The sequence below is a fragment of the Euprymna scolopes genome, chromosome 34 (genome assembly GCF_053919585.1).
Source record: "Euprymna scolopes isolate OS-2025 chromosome 34, ASM5391958v1, whole genome shotgun sequence".
Classification (NCBI taxonomy): Eukaryota; Metazoa; Mollusca; class Cephalopoda; order Sepiida; family Sepiolidae; genus Euprymna; species Euprymna scolopes.
Window position 1 is genome coordinate 20,806,138 of NC_136515.1, and position 22,376 is coordinate 20,828,513.

The 22,376-nt window shown below is 32.1% G+C and overlaps 1 protein-coding gene across 4 annotated transcripts in view; it reads left to right on the forward strand.

The window, feature by feature from the left end:
• The window catches only part of LOC145259122 (organic cation transporter protein-like), a 101,747-nt gene that overhangs the window by 25,612 nt on the left and 53,759 nt on the right, over positions 1-22,376 (forward strand). For 2 of the 4 annotated variants that reach the window (XM_080116796.1, XM_080116794.1), the window contains exon 2: positions 21,750-22,161. In XM_080116796.1, coding sequence (XP_079972922.1) covers positions 21,757-22,161 — 405 coding nt within the window. In that variant the 5' untranslated portion in view covers positions 21,750-21,756. Of the gene's footprint in view, positions 1-4,722; positions 5,016-16,532; positions 16,697-21,749; positions 22,162-22,376 lie in introns of those variants that run through there. The other 2 variants (XM_080116795.1, XM_080116797.1) reach the window with 2 other exon arrangements.

Here is a 22,376-nt window from a genome sequence, read left to right on the forward strand (position 1 = left end):
TTACTCACCTCTCTCTCTCTGTCTCTCTCTCTCTCTCCCTCTCTATTCTCTTATAGAGACACAGAGAGAGAAAACAGAAAGAGCAAGAAAGCCAGAGAGGGGGGGGGGAGATATGCTCGTTAACACAATTGCCCTAGAAAGGTTGCCTCCGTTGAGAGATTTGCTAATCCTATGAGATATAACTGTAAGCACATCTGCTGTAGATCTAGCAGAACGGAAACCATATTGAGTGTCACTAAGAAGGTTATTTTTGTTGAGATGGTTGATTACTTCTGTATTTAACACAGATTCCAGCAACTTACTCATGACGCACAGGAGACTTATTGGCCTGTACTGAGAGGGGGATGAGCGATCACCTGAATTCTTAAATACAGGGCATACTGATGAAATTTTCCAGGGAGATGGGAAACTATTCTCCTTAAGACAACGTTTAAATAGTTTTGTAAGTATGGGCGCTAGTTCAGGTTGAAGTTTTTTGAGTACTATAATTGGAATACCGTCCGGGCCAGTTGCTTTACTGGAATCAAGGTTTTTGATTAGCTTGGCAACATCACGTACAGATATACGTATATCACATAGTGTGTTTTCAGATACAGGAGGAAATATTGGGGGTTGGCGGCCTTGATCGCAAAAGGTAGAATTAGCTGCAAAGTTCTTGACAAAAAGTTTGGCTTTGTCTGATGCTGACGAGATTACCTCAGGTCCATTGATGATAGTTGGGATGGAGCACACGCTTCTGTTCAGAATTCTGTTTGCTATTTGCCAAAACTGGTGGGAACCAAGCCACTGCTCAGCTACTTTGGACTTAACAGATTGAGCATACAACCATCTTGCGCTCTTTATTACTTTCTTACAATGGTTGCTGGCAGTCCTGAAAGCGGCTTTAGTTTCCATACATCTATTACGTTGGAAACAGTGGAAAAAGTGATTTCTGTGCGCAATGGCAGCAGCACATTCTGGAGAGAACCATGGCTGGCTGTTAGGTTTTTGCTGAAATTTTTTCGAGGGTATGAAACGGTCAATACCTACAATTAACCATTCCGTCAGGTCTAATACTATAGAGGACACATCCATTTTAAATATGGAATGCAGAGGTAGATCAGTTATAAATGTACGGAAGCTATCCCAGTCAGCCTTAGTGTATCGATATACTGTACGATGGAGAGGTACGTCTGGGGACTTATTACATTTCATTTTTATCTTAATTGATACAACAGAGTGGTCGGAAGATCCAAGAGGCGACAGAACAGAAACTGAACATAGTTCAGGGCAAGTTGTGAGAAAAAGGTCTAGTAGGCTCGCATACTGGCCGTCATTGTCGGGCACACGGGTGGGTTCCTGAACAATCTGAGTGAGGTCATAGGCAATGGAGAAATCATGACAGAACCTCCCCTCATCATCGGTCTTGTTTGAGTGGGTCAACCATTCGACGTTGTGAACATTGAAGTCTCCACATACGTGAATGTTAGCTGAAGGATACGCAGATAGGACTTGGTCAATTTTCTCAGATATGCTTTTAAAGATAGTAACTCCGCTGTTGTGGGGGCGATAGAGAGTAAATATAAATGCAGTAGTGTGAGCTAAAGCAACCCGGAAGCACATATAGGGTAAGTTAGGATCTTCCCTGGAGATGTCCCTACCACATGGAAAGCTATCTTTAATATAGGCACATATTCCATGCCCATGGCGATCTTGGGGGTCAGATTTAGAAGTTAAGTTAGAGTATCCTTTAATTGCGAACTCTTCTAGGGAAATAGCCTGTCCAATGCCAGTTTCACTTAAAAATAAAAGGTCTGGTTTAGTCTCCTGTAATTGGGTTTCAACCTCTGGAAGGTTAGAACGTAGACCCCTGATGTTGGAGAAGGAGACCTGGTAGTAGGGGTCTACGTTGGAAGTTGGAGAACCGGGTTTAATCGTGTATTTTTTCTTGAAACTTGTCATGATGAAATTTTGAAATTTGTGGACTAGGTCGTCAGATTTACTTAGAGCAGGACAGAGAGGGGAAACTAAGAGAGAAAAAGAAATGAAGAATTTTTTTTTTTATTATTTGTAGCTAATGATAAGGTAAAGCCGTAACAATTACCCACTAGTATGGCATCGAGAGGCCCCACCAGAAGCTACTGCATGGTCCAGAATCCATTCACCAAATGGCAATACAGCAGCCCCAGTACTTTGTACCTGCTGATAGGACAGCCTCCTTAGTGGTTAATCCAAGGTTCGGGTCCCTGACTATCAGGCGGATAACGTTAGCCCAGACAAAACGTTTACCTCCAGCACCCTTACTAGTGACATGGCTACAAGGATAGACATAGAAACAGAAAATTTTCGCCATCTCTGCCAACTGTTCGCACAAAATACTGCCAAACTAGAAAACAGCTTTTTCTTCTCCCTTTGTCAGAAAAATCACTCATTAAAAAATGAAGACTGAGGGACAAATAAGAAGAAGCGAGAGTAACAGGAGCTGCCGATAACGCATCCACAATGCGTTTTCTACTCTCCATTAAAAAAAAAAAAAATCATTAAGTATTGTACTTAATAAAAGTCCAACAGACGTGTTTAAGGGAAAGTATGGTGATAGATTCCCCTCTCACGAACTAAAAATGAGTACAATTCGTAATCTATTTTTGCAATCAACTCGGTAGATAAATAAACATTTATGTACGAGAAAAAAAAAAAAAAAAGCTAGCATTTAATAAAACAGAAATACACAAATTAAATACTGAAATAAAATGGAGTTATTAATATTTTAATCTAAAATAAAAAGTATGATTAAAATTGAAATCACTTATCTCAACAAAAACAATTCCGTCTCCAAATTGCAACCTGTAGTGAAAGAAATTGAGTTAGCAACGTTCAAAACATTTTTTTTAAAATTAACCGTTAAAAGAAAAGCGTGATTTTATTCTGAACTTAAGCTAGTCACGTTTTAAGATATAATACGATATAAAAGAAAGGCGGAGGGGGGGGGGTTCTTCCGAAAGTAAGTTGGTGACGTTATAAGTAATTTCGAGATAAGATGGAAGCCGGTATTGGACGAGAAAAAAAAGCTAGCATTTAATAAAACAGAAATACACAAATTAAATACTGAAATAAAATGGAGTTATTAATATTTTAATCTAAAATAAAAAGTATGATTAAAATTGAAATCACCTATCTCAACAAAAACACTTCTGTCTCCAAATTGCAACCTGTAGTGAAAGAAAGAAAAAACCCTTTTCTTCCATGTGTTTCTTCACGAAATAAATTCTAGTTCGTTTACTTCAAATAAACGCGTTGTTCGTTTCTTCCTCAAAGCAATGCATTTTTCCTTTCTCAATGCAATTCATTTTTCCTATTTTGTACGACTGGGGGATATGTATAATATATCCACCAGTCCAGTCCACCAGTCCACCACCACCACAGGTGCCCACTGCTCAGTTTCCCCTATTTTAGAACCACTGGACGAGAACACGCACACTCCTCTTATTTTCATCTATTAATATAAGGGCGATGATATTGTCCAATGTATTCCATATTGTTTTCACTGGTCGCCATGTTTGTTTCGCGCGTGCATTCACGAATTGCATAAATAAATAAATGCGAATTTTTATTATTTGTTTTCAAAATTCCTTCTTTCATAATATCTTTATCGTTGAAACGTATTAGCAAAAAAAAAAAAAAAACGTATTAGCAAAAAAAAAAAAAACATATTAGCAAAAAAATAATAAAAAAAACGTATTAGCAAAAAAATTAAAAAAAAAACGTATTAGCAAAAAATAAAAAAAACGTATTTAAAAAAAAACGTATTAGCAAAAAAAAAAACGTATTAGCAAAAAAAATTAAAAAAAAAACGTATTAGCAAAAAAATTAAAAAAAAAACGTATTAGCAAAAAAATTAAAAAAAAAACGTATTAGCAAAAAAATTAAAAAAAAAACGTATTAGCAAAAAAAGAAAAAAAACGTATTAGCAAAAAAATTAAAAAAAAAAACGTATTAGCAAAAAAATTAAAAAAAAAAACGTATTAGCAAAAAAATTAAAAAAAAAACGTATTAGCAAAAAAATTAAAAAAAAAACGTATTAGCAAAAAAAAAAAAAAAACGTATTAGCAAAAAAATTAAAAAAAAAAACGTATTAGCAAAAAAATAAAGAAAAAAGGATTTTGATTTCTTTTTAGGGGATAAAACAGTACTCAGCATGCACTTATTGATCCGTGCTGAAATAATAACGTTATTATTTAAAAAGCCATTCTTAACATGGGGAGGGGAGGGTGTTTTGTACCTATTCTGTACCTTACAATTGAATAAAAAAAACATATCATAAAATTTTAATTAAACCTGGAAATACGATTTAAAAACTAGCGCGGATCAATAAGTGCATTAGCACCGATAAAACTATGCGGGGTTAGGTCGTAAAAAAATACACCCCCCCCCAAAAAAAAAACGGTCCGTTTCTGCATAAGTACCTTAAAATTTTACGGTATCTTTTGTTTTAAATTATTAAGTGAAAGTACAGAATAGTTAACATTTAATACCTACCTCTCCCACGTTAAGAATGGGTTTCTAAATAATAACGTTATTATTTTAGCAGGGTTCGTATTCTGCCTGTCTCTACTAATAAGGTTTTAATACAAATAAATTGTCGTCTTTTGTTTTTTTTTTTGTTTTGTTTTTTTAATTTATACCAGGGGTCAAAATAGGTGACAGTTGTTATCTTGTTGTTAAATGTTACTTTAACACCGTTTGTTTATTTTTCTTTTCGACAAGAAAAGGTCAGCATGCAGAAATCTTAACTGTTAAAACCTTTTTTTTTTTGTCGTTTCATTTAATAGAAATATGAGAAAACAAGTGCTTGCTAGATCATTTTTCATGTCCTAATGTCTATTTTTTTTTAATTTTTTTTTTTTATAATTTTGATAAACAATATCAACATATATATTTTTTTTAAATCAAAATTAAGCGGAGGATTTATAAAAATCGACGAGATTACTTTTTCTTGTGGTGTTAACAGCGAGAAAAATCCAGTAAAAAGGACAAAGGTCAGTGCGTTCATTTTATTTACTTGGAAAAGAAAAACCAATCTATTCAAATTGAAAACGATTGCGGATTATGTTAATATCAAAGATTTTAAATTGACGCAATATTAAATAACTAAATTAGTTCTGTTTTTATTCCAATTTTATTCGGTTAATAATGCAATAATTTTAAAGTTGAAATCATAAATATTACCTCACATTGTTTTGTTTGTTTTTATTGGATTCATTAAAGTTAAAATGGAGTTTTAAATAGAGCCGCTGTTTTTTTTTTTGTTTTTTTGTATTTCTATTTTTTAAAAAATGTTTTGCAAAATAAGTAATGATTGTTGTCCATAACCACGTTAAAAAAAAACGACTCTGCTGTCTAACTCTGTCCCGTGGGAATGCATTGTAAATAGAAAACACGTTTTTCAAAACAAAAATTGATTTTTGGTTAAATTTAAATTCCGTCTGTAACAAACAAACGTCTGTAAAAAAAAAAAAAACTCTACTGCTGATAACAACAATTAATCTGTGTGGGAGCTCCTGACTCTTTTGTCTCCCATTTTTTCGTCTGCTAAAATTTTAATCACGTGATTACGGTGTAGCGTCAATAAAATAAACCATCCATTCAAGTACCGCTTGTTATTGATTGAACTGAATACGATATTAAAAATCACTTCATTGGTACTTATGCAGTTATGCACTTATGTTAGTATAACTATTCTGTACTACTTTCACCTAACAAATTCATAAACAAAAAAAGATATCGTAAAACTTCAATAATATATATATATATATATATATATATATATATATATAAAATAAAAATTACAATTAAATTTACCAAAATGATCCAAGATGGTAAAATTAAAGTATATTATAAATATTAAAGAATTAATATTTATAAAATTATCTCAGCCAGATGTAACACCTCGATAAAATTATATATATATATATATATATATATATATATATATATATATATATATATATATATATATATATATATATATAATTTTATTATATCTATTTATTAGAGGCGGGGGGTTGATTTAGCGAGATAAACCACCGTTTGGATAAATTCATGATTTAAATTTGTAATTATAAAAAAAAATAAAAAGGTCAATGTCCAGTTTCTTTCCAACTCCTCAAAAAACGTTAAAATAACGACTTTTAAAGGTTTTTGGTTGTGCTGAAAACGAATATCACATTTAAATTTGGGTCAGATAAGTAGTTTTCATGATATGAAGAAATTAATGTTTCAAAAAGTAGGGGATCACTTTCCTATATAAATTTAACGTAAAATGAGCACCCACTTTCTGGCCACCTAGTAATTTCTTCATATCATAAAACAAATTAACTGTGATATTCGTTTTCAGCAACCCCGAAAACCGGCGCTGTTTTTTTTTTGTTTGTTTGTTTGTTTGTTGTTGTTTTTTTTTCCTAAGAGATTCGTTCATTTTTTTCATCTCATAATTTAGGACGCTGTCAGTAAGTTTACAAAAAGTTTGTTTTGTCAAAAACATACTTTTGTTTTTCGTTCTTTTTTCATTATAGAACTTGTATAGTTGTTAACAGGTGCTTCTACAGTTTAATATTTCACAAAAATTCTGTTTACATTAGGGGGCGGTGGAGAGTGGGGTGGTGTTGTGGCGGTGGACTGGAGGGGCGGGTGATGTCACTGATAGTGCTTATTAAAAATCCAGCCAAGTTTCGACCTTATTGGTCTTTAGGTAGAGTTGTTGAAGCTATAGTTGGCAGTGATAATCGTATAAGATCTGCCAATATTAAGAAACCAGATGGTAATATTCAGCTACATTCTCTCAAACATTTGTTGGTCCCCCGACAAAAAGAGGGTGGACCTGTAAATTCACCCTTGTCCGTTCATCTGTTCGTCCGTTCGTGTCTGCACTTTCTCTCAATAACTACGCTTTGGAATTTAAAACAATTTTGCACAAACATTAAACATGATATGAGTAACAAAGTAACAGGACGGATTTTCCGAGAAAACTCTCCCAGGGGTGCCTTTCGGATTAAAATAGCTAAAATTTACACGTTTGTGCTTATTAAAAAAAATTGATGTTTTGGATTTTTATAAAACTTTCTGAAAAGTTGTAACTAACTGATTTCTATATAATTTTCTTTGTCTATACTTCGTGATAACTCTTGGGTGTGCCCCAGGGGCTGTTTTAGAACTAATAAAAACACTCCATTTTGGGACTATTTTACCATATTTGTCCAAAATTTCCTGTGCATGTCTATTTAACAGTTTTGCATGATGCAGAACTCAAATTTAAATATGCTAAGGCCTTGGGGACTTTTGAGGTTAAATGGAGGAGTGGGGGAGTGGAGGCAAAAGATGAACTTAGTCAAATTTTTTTTTTTTTTTTTTTTTTGCATGGTGCAGAACTCAAATTTAAATATGCTAAGGCCTTGGGGACTTTTGAGGTTAAATGGAGGAGTGGGGGAGTGGAGGCAAAAGATGAACTTAGTCAAATTTTTTTTTTTTTTTTTTTTTTGCATGGTGCAGAACTCAAATTTAAATATGTTAAGGCCTAAAAACTGCATCGTTTGTTCATTTTCACCAGGTTTTGACGTCCCCTGGGGACTTTTGCGGCTAGATACGGGAGGGGGCAAATGCTGAACTTTGTCATTTTTATAATGCCGCGTTCACTGTGCACTCATGGGGGGACCATGAATGCTTCACTTGTTTCCTTTGGAGCTGTCGATAACTCATTCTCACCAAACAGACATCCCTCTGAAAAAGTTATGGATAGGGATGGTTCTTTAGATAGTACTAACGCAACTGCTATCAGCAGGTCTATTACGGAAATTAATTCTAGAATTAGAAAAATAAAAAAAAATTGAAGATCCAATGAATGACTATCTTTGGTACTGATATCAAGAGTATTTTTGATTTGACGTGTTATAGCTACATCCAAAACAATGTGAAAAAAAGAAAGCATAATTCCGTGACCTCAGACTTGTGTTAACTATACGAACTATGGAAAAGCAGAAGCGCCTTAATGATTTTTTAAAACTTTTGTTTATCGTCTTCAAACTGCAATTAATAATTAATCTTTGTTATAATTTTGTTAGGTTTTAAGATTTACACCGTTCAATGATTAATAATATTATAAACATTTGTATATTAAATATGAAATATGGTTTTACTGAATGTTCATTTGGTTACCTACCGGCTTCCATATTTTGTTCGGTAAACAGAGACAACAAAATATGAGGAGGGGGGGCTACAAAATGCTTAATATTGTGCAGTAATATTTTCAAATTTGTTTTAAAATAGCTGATAAGAACCATGTTTATATTAAAACTTAATATTAAAAAAAAAAATTAAACACAATTAATTCAAAATCTATATTGTAACGGAACATTTTGAAATAATGGAATTTTAATCGTTTTAATCTTTTAAAAATGAATTAATATTTACGAAGTTTATTTTTCTTGGCAATTCAACTGATTATAGTATATATTAATTCGAAAAAAAACGCTATTAAAAAACATAATAATATTAAGTTTATATTAATTTTTTAATTGCAACTTCAAGGTAAATTTTTGTTCAATATGTGTATTTAAATTTTTAAAGAATAAATATTTTTTAATTATTTGAACTCTTATGTTTCATAATAAATAGAAATTTCGATAGATTTAAATATTTTGTTTGAATTTCGAAAAAATAAATATGGTTGGGGGAAACACGCACTAAAAAAAATATTTCTCCTTGTATATTTTACGAAAACTGCATTTTATATGTAATTTCATTCAAAAATGGATAAGTATCGAAAATTTCACGAAAATCTGACGATTAGTTGATTTTTGCTAGATTTATTAAATGTTTTCACGTTCGGAATGTCTACTACATGGGAACGTTATTTTAAAGCGCCAATTATGTAAACACGATTTTCGTCTCGCAATTTCATTATTTTCGTTCGATGAAAAAAATAAAAAAAATTATTACTGGTTTATTTTGCTCTTCTTTTAAATGGTACAAAAAAAGTTATACTGATAATATTAACTCATAATAAAGTTACATCGTGTTACATATAGGGTGGGATAATTCTGTGGTGAATTTTGGCAGTCTCTACGGAACATTTTGAAATAATGGGATTTTAATCGTTTTAATCTTTTAAAAATTAATTAATGTTTCTTTTTCTTGGCAATTCAACTAGTATGGCAGTTTCGAATCTCGTACATTGGGGATTTCCACAGCTTTGTGTAAAATACTGACGTTTTACACAATAACAGCAATGTCATCATTTCGTGTGTTTACTATTTTGTGTCAATTTCTGTGGGTGGGCATTAGCGCTATAATGGTTAATGGAACTAAGTTTCTTTTTTTTTTTTTTTGCTATCGGATTTTCATATTTACATTGTAAAACAAATAGATTTTTTTAACGAACAACACAGACAAGAGATAATAAAATAAAATTAATTTTAACGTCTTCTGTTGACACTTATGTATCTAAAAATAATGTTGCTTACAGGCCTCCATACTTTTTTGGAAAAAGGCGCAAAAAATAAAGATCACCCTCTATCAATTTAAATAATCAAATCAAAACAAATTCTTTAAGGCTGATTTTGGATTTGTGATTTTTATTTTCTCAAGAGTCGTATATTCTATTATATGAATATATTTTTTTTAATTTTGGAAACCTGTTATAAAAAAAAATCTTCATATTGCATAATATTTGAATTTAATACCATTTAAAGCTTTTTAAAAATAATTACTTTTTAGAATTCTGTTTTTTTGTTGTAATTCAAATAATTATATTACCGAGAAAAAAAAAATTATCAAGAAAAAGTGTTTATTTTTTTTTATAATATTGATTTTATGTCCAATTTTATTTACAACTTTAAGGTAAGTGAAATAAACAACAAGATTTTATGAATACCTAAAAAAAGAACTATTTTTTAATTATTTGATTTTTCAGCTTTAAAAAATATTGAGATTTTCATGGACCTACATATGTTTTGTTTAGTTTTTATAACATGAAATATAGGTGAGGGTAGAACACCTAAAAAAATTCCTTTATTATATTTAATGAAACCTACTTTTATTATGTAAGTTTATTTAAATAAGTAAGTTTAATAAATAAATATCGAAAATTTCAGGAAAATATGACTATTATTTGATTTTTGCTAGATTTTTAAAACATGGGTATGTTTACAACTTCAAAAACGTCACCACATAGGAGCATTGTTTTAAAGCGGCAATAATATAAATACAATTTTTGTCTCACATTTTCATTATTTTTGTATGCTGTAAAATTTTTTTTTTTTTAAATATTAGCAGTTTATTTGAAGCTCCTTCTTTTAAATGGCAAAAAAATTAGGATGATAATATTAAATAAAATTAGTTACATCGTGTTATATATAGGGGGTGTTAAAACTGTGGCGCACATTGGAGGTACCTATTATACATTTAGTCTAATACAAAAAAGATGAAAAAAAAATAATAAAAATACATTTTTCCTGGTTTTATTTCAGCCATTGGATCTAATAATGTTTTATATAAAAATAATTTTTATGATTTTTTTTGTCTGTCAAATAATTTACACCGCTAAACTATACATTTACTTTATTTTTTTTGGGGGGGGGGAGGTCAAATATTGTTATGATCTGGCAACCCAGAGGATTCATACCTTTCGCCCTTCTACAACATATACATCATAAAGATTTTCCTGTATTTTTTTTTTTTTTTTAAATAGGTTGAATTCTGGAGAAGCACCCAGATTTTTTTTTTTTAAATTCTTTTTTTAAAATAGGGATAATACTAGACCAGCACTCAGTTTTGTTTTTTTTAATATAGGGATAATTCTAAACAAGCCCCTTTTTAATCTGCAGTCGTCAAGTGTGTGTAATCTATCATGGAAATGTTAGCATCTGTTTGAGAATGTTCAACTTCAGAATTATCACAATAACCACGATAAGAAAAAAAAAAAAAAAAAAAAAAAAAAAAAAAAAACGGTAAACACTTCAATTCATGACCTGTGTAATTTTATCAGGAAGACGATATGCCATAACTCAAAAATTGTATTTTTTATTTTATTTTTTCAAAGGTTGTCATAACCGTGGGTGGTAGTGGAGATAAGCTCCCTCTCCCTAAAAAATGCCCTGATAGTGTGTATCTCAAATAGCCTCTGACAACCAAGTTCAGCTCATGGCCTTCTTGTGTGGTTTAACTACTAAGCCCGGAGAAACTGTTTCTACTAACTGGAACTACTACTGCAAAGGCGGTTGCGGTTCACTGGAGCCTTACAACCAGTCACTTTGGGTAGGTGGGACTCATCAACTTTGGGTGGTAGCTCACCTAGAAGAAGGCAACTCTGATTCAAAACCACTGCTGCCTTGCAGGATTACCCAATTAAGGGAAAGGCTAAGGGAGTAAATCCCAACAGAAAATCCGGAGATAGTCCTTAAGGTGATCTAACTTTATATTATTACTAGCGAGGGGTACCCGGCGTTGCCCGAGTGTTTGGTGGTGTGTGGTTGGAGGTATGTGTTAAAAAAAAAAAAGTATGAGGATCGAACCCGAACCGTTGAGGCAAAGTTGTGAAAAAGAAAACGTGCGACGTTAACGATTTGCCCCACCGCGATATGCTTATGGAAACACGTTTGAATTTATTTAATTACTTGGATTTAGCAGGTGCTCGTTTTAATGAGTTAGTGAGGTCAAGTTTGACTGCGGGATTTCATTTACTGCTGAACACTTTTTTCCTCGCCCCCAAGATGTTATAGGAAAAAGACTAACCCACATGCGGCGAGCGACAAATATTGAATATTTATCTTCCTGAAATCGAGCAAATTAAATAGACAGGCGAGCTTCGTTGTTAACTGTGAGATATTATGATTTATATGTGATATAAAAAGTTTTAAAAAGTTGTGAAGTGAGCGACCGCTTCTCTGAAAGAAGCCTTTTGTAGACACACGGAAAAAGCGATACATACATACATACATTTTCGCTTTTATATTTATAGATCACCAGCGGCACAGTTAGAGCCAAGTTATATCGATTGGATCCTCTGGAGGGAGAGATTGCTGCACAGGCAACACCTATCCTCCCATATAAGCTGGCCCAGGCTATGTTGCGCCACTGCTACATTATTGTCTCCCGAGGCGGACAGTTGCCAACAACAAATTTTTTTGACTTTCTAAACGTTTTGGTATCCAAATTAGTTTAGTATTGCGAATGAAATACGAAGAAAAAATATTGATGCAAGTGCAGAATTAAACCTCATAAAAAAAAAAAATACAGAAAAATCTTTGATGTAAATCCCAGTCACTGAACAAAAATGTCATATTCCAAAAACCACATGAATAGATTTTTTTTTTTTTAACTAAGAAAATCAAATTTTATGAGGAGACAAGACGCTGTGTTTTTATCCATTATGTTTAATAAATGACGATTCTAACTACTGAGATCAAAATCAGCCTTGTAATGGCTACGATTTATTATTAAAATCGTAAAAAAAAATTATTTTCTACATATAAAAGAAAATACTTGTTCAATTCATATGATTTTTGGAATATGGCATTTTCATTCCATGAGGGGCATGTAATCAAAGATTTTTTTTGTATTTTTTTGTTTTTTTTAATTAGGTTGAATTCTGGATAAGAACCAAAATATTTTTTTAATTTTGTAAATTAGTCGACATACTGCCATTGATCTAATATTGCCAGTATAGCCAATATAAAAATTGAATTGAAAACAAGTTAAAATCTTTTAGTGAATTATTGATATTTTTTTTTAAAGACTGAGTGGCCTTGACTACTGTAATCAAGTAATACAATCGAGTAAAATCAATATGTTAATGAACGGCTGTTTATAGTTGTAGCTGGTAGCATATTTAGGTTTTCGGCATATCTTTCAATGTCTCTTCCAGGCTGTATACCCGTCCATATTTATGGCTTACAGCATGACTAGGTAGAAGTCCAAAGTAATTCGCAATTGTATTTTTGACTGTCACCCATAAGAACCCATGGCATAATGGATAAAGTACTTGATAAAATTCAATTGTAAAGTTATACTCTTCTGTAGGTTGAATGTTCAATCCTCCGTGTGGACGATATTTAAAAATACAAGTGTGAAATACTTAGGACTTCTACCCAGTCATGGCTGACGGAATGAGAGCATGCTACCCTGTAGATTAAATAAAGGGTTCCGTTCGAAATTCTGTGCAGATTCCTGAAATTGATAAAATACAAGAAGTAATAGAAATATTTGTTTGGGGGTTATTTTAAAATGAAGCTATCACATCATGTTAATTTCAACAATCATGATAGTTGTGATAGTTGTGATGCAATGACGATGACAATCATGATAGTTGTGATAGTTATGATGAAATGACGATAACAATCATGCTAGTTGTGATAGTTATGATGAAATGACGATAACAATCGTGATAGTTGTGATGCAATGACAATAACAATCATGATCGTTGTGATAGTTGTGATGCAATGACGATAACAATCATGCTAGTTGTGATAGTTGTGATGCAATGACGATAACAATCATGCTAGTTGTGATAGGTATGATGAAATGATGATAACAATCGTGATAGTTGTGATGTAATTACAATAACAATCATGACAGCTGTGATAGTTGTGATGCAATGACGATAACAATCATGCTAGTTGTGATAGTTATGATGAAATGACGATAACAATCATGATAGTTGTGATGCAATGACAATAACAATCATGATAGTTGTAATAGTTGTGATGCAATGACCATAACAATCATGATAGTTGTGATAGTTGTGATGCAATGACGATAACAATCATGCTAGTTGTGATAGTTATGATGAAATGACGATAACAATCGTGATAGTTGTGATAGTTGTGATGCAATGACAATAACAATCATGATAGTTGTGATGCAATGACGATAACAATCATGCTAGTTGTGATAGGTATGATGAAATGACGATAACAATCGTGATAGTTATGATAGTTGTGATGCAATTACAATAACAATCATGATAGTTGTGATAGTTATGATGAAATGACGATAACAATCATGATAGTTTTGATAGTTGTGATGCAATGACGATAACAATCATGATAGTCGTGATGCAATGATGATAACAATCATGATAGTTTTGATAGTTGTAATGCAATGACGATAACAATCATGATGGTTCTGATGCAATGACGATAACAATCATGATAGTTCTGATATTTGTGATGCAATGACGATAACAATCATGATAGTTGTGATAGTTGTGATGCAATGACGATAACAATAATGATAGTTGTGATAGGTGTAATGTAATGACGATAACAATCATGTTAGTTGTGATAGTTGAGATTCAATGATGATAACAATCATGATGGTTGTGATGCAATGACGATAACAATCATGATAGTTGTGATGCAATGACGATAACAATCATAATAGTTGTGATGCAATGACGATAACAATCATGATAGTTGTGATAGTTGAGATTCAATGACGATAACAATCATGATAGTTGTGATGCAATGACGATAACAATGTGATAGTTGTGATTATTACATATGTGTGCCGATCATAGCTCGTATGGTCTAGGGATTTATCGGCACCCACATGTAATAAAATTAAAACAAAATAAAAAGATTTAACAAAAAAGAAATTTATTTAAAAATAAATTAACAAGAAAAAAAACAAAAGAAAAGATTACCATGTGTGATAGGCAACAACTCGCTAATAAATTGTCTCCCTTTGATCATAAAGAAAGTATTTCTTAATGTATTGTGTTTTGAAATGTTTTGTTTAGTGAATTTTTTATGTATATGTGCTTCAGTCAACAATCTCAAAGAATAAATAAAAACTTTACCAGAATCCAGACAGCAGTTCTTCAGTGAGATTTTGTTTTTACGGCCTTATGAGGAAGCTGGAATTCGGACGTTGGTTGCCTCTGTTTTGCATCCCAAAATATGTCACGAACTGACTTTACCCACCAATAGCGTTTCTTTTATATGAGTTTTAAAAGGAATTTCCTGGAACCTTCTAGAGACTCAAAAAAGGAACAAATAGGCATTCTATGCCTTTTTATATTTATAAACGCCGATTATTATTTATTTTTATGAATAACGACATTCTAGAAACGTCTTTATGTTTTAATTAATATATCAATAAACATATTTATATATTATAAGAAATATTTATATATTTCTTAATCCAATCATAGGAGAAAATATGTTCTATGACAGTGATGCAATGACGATAACAATCAAGATAGTTGTGATGCAATGATATAACAATCATGTTAGTTGTGATAGTTGAGATTCAATGACGTTAACAATCATGATAATTGTGATGCAATGACGATAACAATCATGATAGTTGTGATGCAATGATGATAACAATCATGTTAGTTGTGATAGTTGTGATGCAATGATGATAACAATCATGATAGTTTAGATTCAATGACGATAACAATCATGATAGTTGTGATGCAATGACGATAACAATCATGATAGTTGTGATGTAATGACAATAACAATCATGTTAGTTGTGATAGTTGAGATTCAATGACGATAACAATCATGATAGTTGTGATAGTTATGATGCAATGACAATAGCAATCATGATAGTTGTGATGCAATGACGATAACAATCATGATAGTTGTGATGCAATGACGATAACAATCATGATAGTTGTGATAGTTGAGATTCAATGACGATAACAATCATGTTAGTTGTGATGCAATGACCATAACAATCATGATAGTTGTGATAGTTGTGATGCAATGACGATAACAATCATGATAGTTGTGATACAATGACGATAACAATCATGATAGTTGTGATAGTTGTGATGCAATGACGATAACAATCATTATAGTTGTGATGCAATGACGATAACAATCATGACAGTTGTTATAGTTGTGATGCAATGACGATAACAATCATGATAGTTGTGATAGTTGTGATGCAATGACGATAGCAATCGTGATAGTAGTGATAGTTGTGATGCAATAACGATAACAATCATGATAGTTGTGATGCAATGACGATAACAATCATGATAGTTGTGATAGTTGTGATGCAATGACGATAACAAGTAAATGTGTTATTATTGCCTGTAAACGTGGTAAAAAAATTTAATAAAGTTTTACTGCACTTACATTGCTTCTTAATCATTGTGCGCTGATGTTGGTGTCAACATAATCCATAAATATATTGCAATCATCTGGACCATCAGCGTCATCAGATTCTTCAGTGACAACTGCAGTTTCCTGTGAGGTCTGGTTTTCTTCTATTTTTTGACAAAGAAATTTTTCTTTCTGAATTTTTGAGATGAGGATTGGTTATTTGCATTGTTTGAATTCATCGGACTACTGCTCTCATCTTAATTGTGATTTTCACAACATTTTGGTCAATGTAAGCTCCAACCTTCATCAGGTGCATTTTGTCGAACTCAGGAATGTTTCTGTTGAACTCAGGGAATTTGGACAGAATTTCGAATGGAACCCTTTATTGGCTTCATGGAGGTAGCACGCTCTTGTTCCATCAGCCATGACTGAATAAAAGTTCTAAGTAATTCGCAATTGTATTTTTTGGTCGCCCACATTGAGAATTGAACCTTTAACCTTCAGGTTAATATCACTTTTACAACTGATTTTTCCAAGTGCTCTAACCACTGTGAATCACATGACCATGTAGGCAACGAGGACACAGGGCAATTTAATTTAAAAGGGTGCGTATTTTATATGTGTTATTTTATTTGGAATTCATTATTATTAACACTATTTTGTATAATCTTTTATTTTTAAGTCATTATCAGAACTAAATATTTACATGTCAATTCTCAGCCATTTTTCTTGTTTTCACATAACGTTAAACACTATATATTATTTCATTGGAATTCATTATTGAGATGAGTATTATTTTATTAATTTATTTATTGCGGACTATTATCCTCATTTTTTTTAGTTGTTTCATGACATTTCGGTCAACTATTCCTCTGACCTTCGTCAGGTGGTAACCACGACGGGATAGGAACTCTGAATCTCCTAACTGCATTCTCAGCAATTACTGCTATCCATAGTTATTGTCGTCTCACCACGTTTTGGCCAAGTAAGCCTCTAGCCGGCTTTGGGTAGGATTGAAGAGGTTTGTGGCGCAGTGGATAGAGACGTTGAATCTCTACGGTTCCAGGTGAGAATTGTCTGAAGATAGCAGTTTCAATCCTACCCAAAGCCGGCCAGAAGGTTACTTGGCCAAAACATGGTGGGATGACAACAACTACAAAAGCAGTAATTGTTGAGAATGCAGTTAAGAGATTCGGAGTTCCTATCCCGTCGCGGTACTACTTTGCATGTGTTTTGTCCACTAAAAAGGGTATCTTTTATTTATTTTTTTTTATCAGCGTTTAGGATTCATAATTTTCAGTTTTATCAAAATATCTGGTTGTGTAGTCGATGATTATCATGCATGACTTATTATTCAAGAGGTGAAATACATCTGTTGCCATGTTATCTTGTGATGCGTTCGATATTTCATGATCAATGATTATTTTGGACAATTTCTGTTCTGTGTATGAATATCTTTTTGATTTTGATGTTTTATATTTGCCCTAAATTGTTGTATTGTATCATTTTCTAAATTGTTGTATTGTATTATTTTCTAAATTGTTGTATTGTATCATTTTCTAAATTGTTGTATTGTATTATTTTCTAAATTGTTGTATTGTATTATTTTCTAAATTGTTGTATTGTATTATTTTCTAAATTGTTGTATTGTATTATTTTCTAAATTGTTGTATTGTATTATTTTCTAAATTGTTGTATTGTATTATTTTCTAAATTGTTGTATTGTATTATTTTCTAAATTGTTGTATTGTATTATTTTCTAAATTGTTGTACTGTATTATTTTCTAAATTATTGTATTGTATTATTTTCTAAATTGTTGTATTGTATTATTTTCTAAATTATTTATTGTATTATTTTCTAAATTATTTATTTTCTAAATTATTTGTTATATTATTTTCTAAATTATTTATTGTATTATTTTCTAAATTATTTATTGTACTATTTTCTAAATTGTTGTATTGTATTATTTTCTAAATTATTTATTATATTATTTTCTAAATTATTTGTTATATTATTTTCGAAATTATTTATTATATTATTTTCTAAAATGTAAAAGTTACAAATATTGATAAAAAAAATAAATAATTAGGCTAAGGATGATTTTATTTTTCGACAAAATATTTTAAATCGTTAGCCCTCTATTAATGTCTCGGCTATAAATGTCGATTCATTGTAAGGTGTGAGCACGTTTACCAAAAGGTTAAAATTTATTTCCTACGGACGATTTTAAAATCATTTTTCAACTATTCACTTGACTGTCTGAATTTTATTATCGTTTCCATAATACTTTGAAAAAGAAACAAGGTAAAGTAATGCTTTTTATATCAGATATATTCCTACGCGTTTTTTTTTTTCACTTTTTTTTCTTCGATTTTCTTTTGAGAAAGATCTTATTTTTCCTGTCTGGGTAATTGATTTAGTTGATAATATATATTTGTGTGGGGGAGTTTCGACGTAATTATGGGTTTTTTTTGGTGGGGAGGGGGTGTCGCTTTATATCTCAGCGTCACTCAAAGAAAAATAATTGCAGAAGTACAAAAATGCGGGTGTTTTTATCTGTTTAGTACTTCTGCAGTTTACGAACCGTGCTATTTTTAGATATGATTTACAAGTGTAATTCAATTTTTGCTGTATTTTTTATTTATTAAATTTTTATGTGAAAGTCCTTCCTTTATTAAAAATGGGGTACTTTTTATATACACAACCAAGCATAGTTTATCCGCAAAAATCCTAATTTACATTTTTGGGAGCAACACAAACTGAAAACGGACCTGTACAGTTTTTGTTTTCTACGTAATGTAGAACTTTCGTTTACATTTTTACCAGTGGTACAAGAAATGTCGTTTACCCAGAAGTTTTGGTTTCGAACCTGTAATTACATAAATATTAAAAGAATGCCAATTAGTATTGTGTAATACAAATATATCTGTAGCAAAGCTCGGGTAAATCGGCTAGTATATATATATATATATATATATATATATATATATATAATCAGGTTAGAGGAATTCAAGATTGATAACTAATGAATTTAACAAGGTTATTAAGAGTGCTAAATAAAAAAATTTGATCATTTATTAAGTCGTCTGACGAGGACTTCTGGTTTTAACCAACCATTTGTCTCAAAACATTAGCATGTCCAGTGTCACGACCATGTAAATGTTGGAAAACATTGGCAGGCGGAGATTTTAGTTGCATACTATTTAAGATGCACCGAATATCCTAACTTTATGATTTTCCTGAAAGTGGAACACATGCTGGATTTATGCTAAAATGCAACCTTTTTCGTATATGAAAATTAAATGGGAAATAACTCTCATTGCTTATATAAACTTACTTCCATTTTTAAAGGTGTCGGTAATAATAATTGAAGATAAATTTAATTAAATATAAAGTAAATTAAAAATAAGTTAAATAATCAACCTTAAATAATATTTCTGAATAAAACAATTAATAACATGGAGCTAATCATTAAAGTAGATTTTTTTTAATGTAATATGCAAATGATCGCTGTAGAATCTCAGTCTTCCCTTTGATTCAAATTATTATTGTTGTTATTATTATTAATTGAACATTCATTGAAATCAAAAATGCAATAGTATAAAATAAAAAAAGATTCTATTTAAAAAAATTATTGTGAAATGATATCCAACAGAATACATTTAGGTTAGATACGGCATAATCACGTTGACACAACAAAGTTAAGCAATGTCGAACCTGGTCAGTACTAAATGGGTGGTTGGGACTTCCAGGGGCTGTATGTGCTCTCCGTTTATCTCTGCATTGTTTCCAGTCATTCTGAACTTCTCCTTGCCACTGGACCCAAACAGCGCCGATTCAGGAGAGGTGTGGCTGCTGATTGCGCAACCCTTGCTTCACAATTATATGCGCAGCTGCCCCTACAGGGAGTATCGTTTGTCTTTCGAGACTGAGCGGAGGCATCGATGCATATTGGTTTCTTTCGTAAACAAGTCAGTTATTACTTTGTCTCTTTTTGAAAGGGATTTGAAAGACTTTGAACTATCATTTAATCTTTTCGAGAATTTAATCCGGCTTTTAAAGTTATTAAATCATTATTTAATTAAACGATGAAAAAATCTTTGGAAGCTTTTTAGATTCAATAATTTCATAAAACTAGAATTTGGTTCTTCTTTTTTTTTCTTTTTTTTTTTTAACATAGGAATCACCTCTTATCAAAATCCGGAGGCCACTCGAGGATAAGGGTTAATGAGTGTACAGTAGTCAATGGGGCAAAATCGTAGTAATCATTAGCAGTGTAAATTTGGTAAATTGGATTACTTAAGGGGACGGCTCATCAATAATTTGTTTACATTGGACTTGAAGACAACTAAATTATAGTCAACTGGAAAGCAGGCAAATGGAAGAGAGTTCCACAGGCATGCAGTTCTTAGAAAGAAGCTTTTTTCATGGAATCTACGTTTAGGTTTAGACACAGATAAAAGGTGGGGGAAATTATTGATAGTGTTTTCAACTAGACGAGTGTTTTTTGTGAAAGTTTGGCGAAGGGGGACCATAGGTTGGAGCTCAGATGAGCACTTACCATGAAAATAAGGCTCGCAACGTCTTTTCTGTGTGAAAGAGGTTGCAGGGAATAGAAAAAGGTATCCCCCACTAAGCTACGAAGTCTATTTTGAACTCTGTCAAGGTAGAATAAGATCTTTCTAGCAGCTCCTGTCCAAATGTAGGAACAGTACTCCATCCTTGGACATACCTGGCTCTTATATAGATCGAGAATTGCATCAGCAGTGATATATTTCCTGGAGCAGTAGAAGGATCCCACCATTTTTCCAGCGACCTTGGCAATGGATTTAATGTATGTGTTCCATTTCAGATCACAAGGAAAGGTCAAACCCAGACGCTTGTCAAAACATGGAGCCTCCCCAAGATGAAAGCCATACATTTCAATTCATAGAGATCAGAGCGTTGATGATGTAAAGATAGAAGTTAGGTTTTAAATGCATTAAAAGTAACCAACCACCTTTTTCCCCATTGTACTACGTGTTTAAGATCAGAGGAGAGAGAATCAGAGAGAACTTGGTCATTTACGGCCTTTGATGTGTTGCCATAGATGGTAGTGTCGTCAGTATAAATGTCTACAAATGATGTAAGGATGTGATTTGGAAGATCATTGATGTAGATCAGAAAGAGAGTTGAACCCATTAATACTGTTAGCTTCTGATTTCTGTCCATCAACCACTACTCTTATGAATCTATCAGAGAGAAATGATTTAATAACTGAGAAGACATCTCCAGCTATGGTATAGCTGGAGATATTGTGAAGTAGAACTTTATGCCATGTCAAAGGTCATTGATATGTCAGGAGCAATTGCCCTAAAAAGAAATTCCCTAACCCTATGAGATATAACTGTTAGCACATCTGCTGTAGAGCTAGCAGAACAGAAACCATATTGCATGCTCAATGAGAAATTGTGTTAGAGATGGATATATTTGCTGATGACACCACACTCTAGTCTAAAGATGTGGATTACTAAGTGATTCTGACTAATGTTAAAAAGCAAATACCTCTAATAGCGTTTTCAGTTCTTTGTGGCTGATTAGTGTTTTTTTTTTTTATTGCATTTTCACCCCGAACAATATCTATAATTTTCTTTGTGTAATATATTTTTGTCTTTCAGTTCAAATATGAATTTTGATGAAATCCTTCGAAGAATCGGTGAATTTGGTACTTACCAAAAATTCCAGTTTTTTCTGCTATGTTTCCCTGTCATCACTTCCTCATGGATCTGCTTCAACATGGTGTTTGTGGTTGCTAAGCAGCAGCACAGGTGCAACATTCCAGAATTTAATGAAACTGCCTTTGAAGAAACTTCCGGCAAGAATTACAGTCAGGAGTTCTTGGAGAAGATGATCACATCAACGGGTGATTCTTGCACGCAATACAAACTTTCTGATTTCCAAGACATTTTGAAGAGCCCAAATTATAATTTATCAAAGAATACGTTGGCAAATCTAAATATGAGTGTGGAACCGTGCCAGAATGGTTACGTATATCAGGATCCAGATCCAAGAATAACAGTTATCACTGATGTAAGTGTTGCATATTATTGTTTTTGTAACTAGATGCAAGCATGATGTTTTTTTTTTACAAGGGTGTCACCACTTATCAAGGCCCAGAGGCCACTCGAGGATAAGGGTTAATAGGTATACATTAGTCATTGTGATTTTAGCATAGTAAACAGTGGGAATTTTGTAACTTGGATTACTTAGGGGGACGATTCAATTAGAACTTGTTCACATTGGAC